General features: G+C 40.7%; 1 protein-coding gene across 1 annotated transcript; it reads right to left on the bottom strand.

Annotated features, from left to right (window-relative positions):
- Nucleotides 1–570: 570 nt before the first annotated feature.
- On the bottom strand, nt 571–1,395 carry LOC108990532 (protein FD-like). Its single transcript, XM_035692825.1, has one exon. The coding sequence runs from the start codon at nt 1,345–1,347 to the stop codon at nt 571–573; it is 777 nt and encodes a 258-aa protein (XP_035548718.1). The 5' UTR covers nt 1,348–1,395.
- Between the last annotated feature and the right edge of the window lie 563 nt (nt 1,396–1,958).

Genomic DNA, 1,958 nt, shown 5'->3' with positions numbered 1-1,958 from the left:
AGCTGAGAAGGGACTGTTCTCATGAAGGGAAACAGAAAAGACTTTGTTAGAAGGAATGCACCGAGGAGTGCCTGCCTCCTCAAAATGGAGCAGTTGACGTTCGATGCAGCGAGTGCTTTTTGGGAAGTGGGGCGGCTGCAGCTACTCTTAACTGCACAAAACACATGAAAAAAGTAAAAGAAAAGAAAGGATATAGTCATCAGAACACATTCACCGCGAGCAATAAATATCTGAAAATAGTAGTCTTTGTTTATTTTATATTAGAATGAACAAAATTAGATTTTCTTAAACACGTACGTAATATGAAAAATAGAAAAGAATTAGGTCTTTTACTTTAAAAAGAAGAAAATCTGCCTGAGGTAATCAGAAGTTATGGGAATGATCTTGGCTCGTGCTTCCGTATCTAACTTACCTGTTCCTGCTGTTTTATGAGCTTTGCATTCTCTTCCATCAAGTGAGCAACTTCAAGTTCCAACTCGTTTGTGTAGGCCTGTACGAGGCAGTAAAAAAAGGAAGCACCAAAAACAAAAAACAAAAAAAAGCTTTCAGGAAACTAAATCAAACGGAATATTATTTCATGCATTTTGCAGGAAATACATTTAACTTACGAATAAGAAAAGAGAAGAAGAAGAAGAAGAAGAGGAAGAAGTAGAGGAAGAAGAGAGAAATAAATTCCTGCTTTCTAGCTCTTGATCGGGCGGCGGACTCTCGATTCTTCATCATACGCTTATGTCGCCGATCCCCTGAGCTGCTGTCAGATTCCGGAACTCTTTTCTTCCCAAAAGACGGCAAGCCAGTAGTGGATGCGAAAGCCTCAAATGAGCTACCGAAAGGAGAGATATTAGAAATGGATTGGGGCTGTAAATGGGAGTCAGGCCTAAGTGGGTCAGAGTTATCAAGGAAATGAAATTCAGAAACCGAATGCAAGCTCAAAACAGTGGCTGGAGGCGACACCAAAGAGGCAGAGCCATAGAGAGTGCCCGTCTCTGTGGCGGTGGAGACTTGGCTGACCGGCGTGTGATCTTTGCTAAAGGGTCGGGCAAGAAAGTCTTGGAGGATGACGTTGCGGAAGTTGGAGGTTGGGTGGGGACGTTCGTGGATTCTTGGGGTGGTTTCTTGGTCAGGAAGGGAAGCCAGACTGATGTCCTTCCATAGCTCTTCCATGGTTTTGGTGGCTCTTATGGATTGGTGGAAGAAGGTTGAGAATGGCGAAGGCGATGAGGTTGCAGATGTGGATGAAAGTGATTTTAAGGATGATGATGATGATGATGATGATGAGCCTCTGTTGTTGAGGTTTAAGGTTTTGTTGAAGGTACTTTCTCTGGGACCTCCCGTCGATGACAGCATTTGGTGCTATAGCTGAGCCAGATGTTTTAGACCTGACCTCAAACTCGCACACACGCAGTGCAGAGCCGCAGAGGTTTGGAGAGAGAGAGAGAGAGTCAAGATGCGTTCTGTGCTGCATGGATCTTATGCCATTATTATTTATGTGATTTTTATGATTATTTCCTGTCACACTAATTTATTTTGTCATAGTTTTAATGATTTGTTATAATTAGATTGTTAATTTATGAAATTATTTAAAGTCAATTAATATGGTTAAAAATGATAAAAATCTAAGACGAGGAGGAGTATTTTGTCATAGGCGCAGGACTGTGGTTGTGAGGATACCCAATTTGGAAAGAATTAGATGAGAATTTCTTTTCTATATATCATACGAGGATCCTAGTGCAACATAACATGCTTCACGTGCCATGTCATAATAATAATAATAATAATAATAATAATAATAATAATAATAATAATAATCGATTGCATGCAGTGGTACTGCAATTTTAGCATTTATGCTTCAACCCCTTCAACACCTCTAGACTCACCCAAACGCATTTATGTCATGCCAATTGCAGATGCTCCATTCATACTCTCTACCGTCCCTCATCGACATCAATTAACACGAC

This window comes from Juglans regia, chromosome 8 (genome assembly GCF_001411555.2).
Source record: "Juglans regia cultivar Chandler chromosome 8, Walnut 2.0, whole genome shotgun sequence".
NCBI lineage: Eukaryota > Viridiplantae > Streptophyta > Magnoliopsida > Fagales > Juglandaceae > Juglans > Juglans regia.
This window is presented reverse-complemented; position numbering and strand designations above follow the sequence as displayed.

Bases quoted from the DNA above. Each gene is read 5' to 3' on its own strand.
- LOC108990532 (XM_035692825.1), bottom strand. From the start codon at position 1,347: ATGCTGTCATCGACGGGAGGTCCCAGAGAAAGTACCTTCAACAAAACC.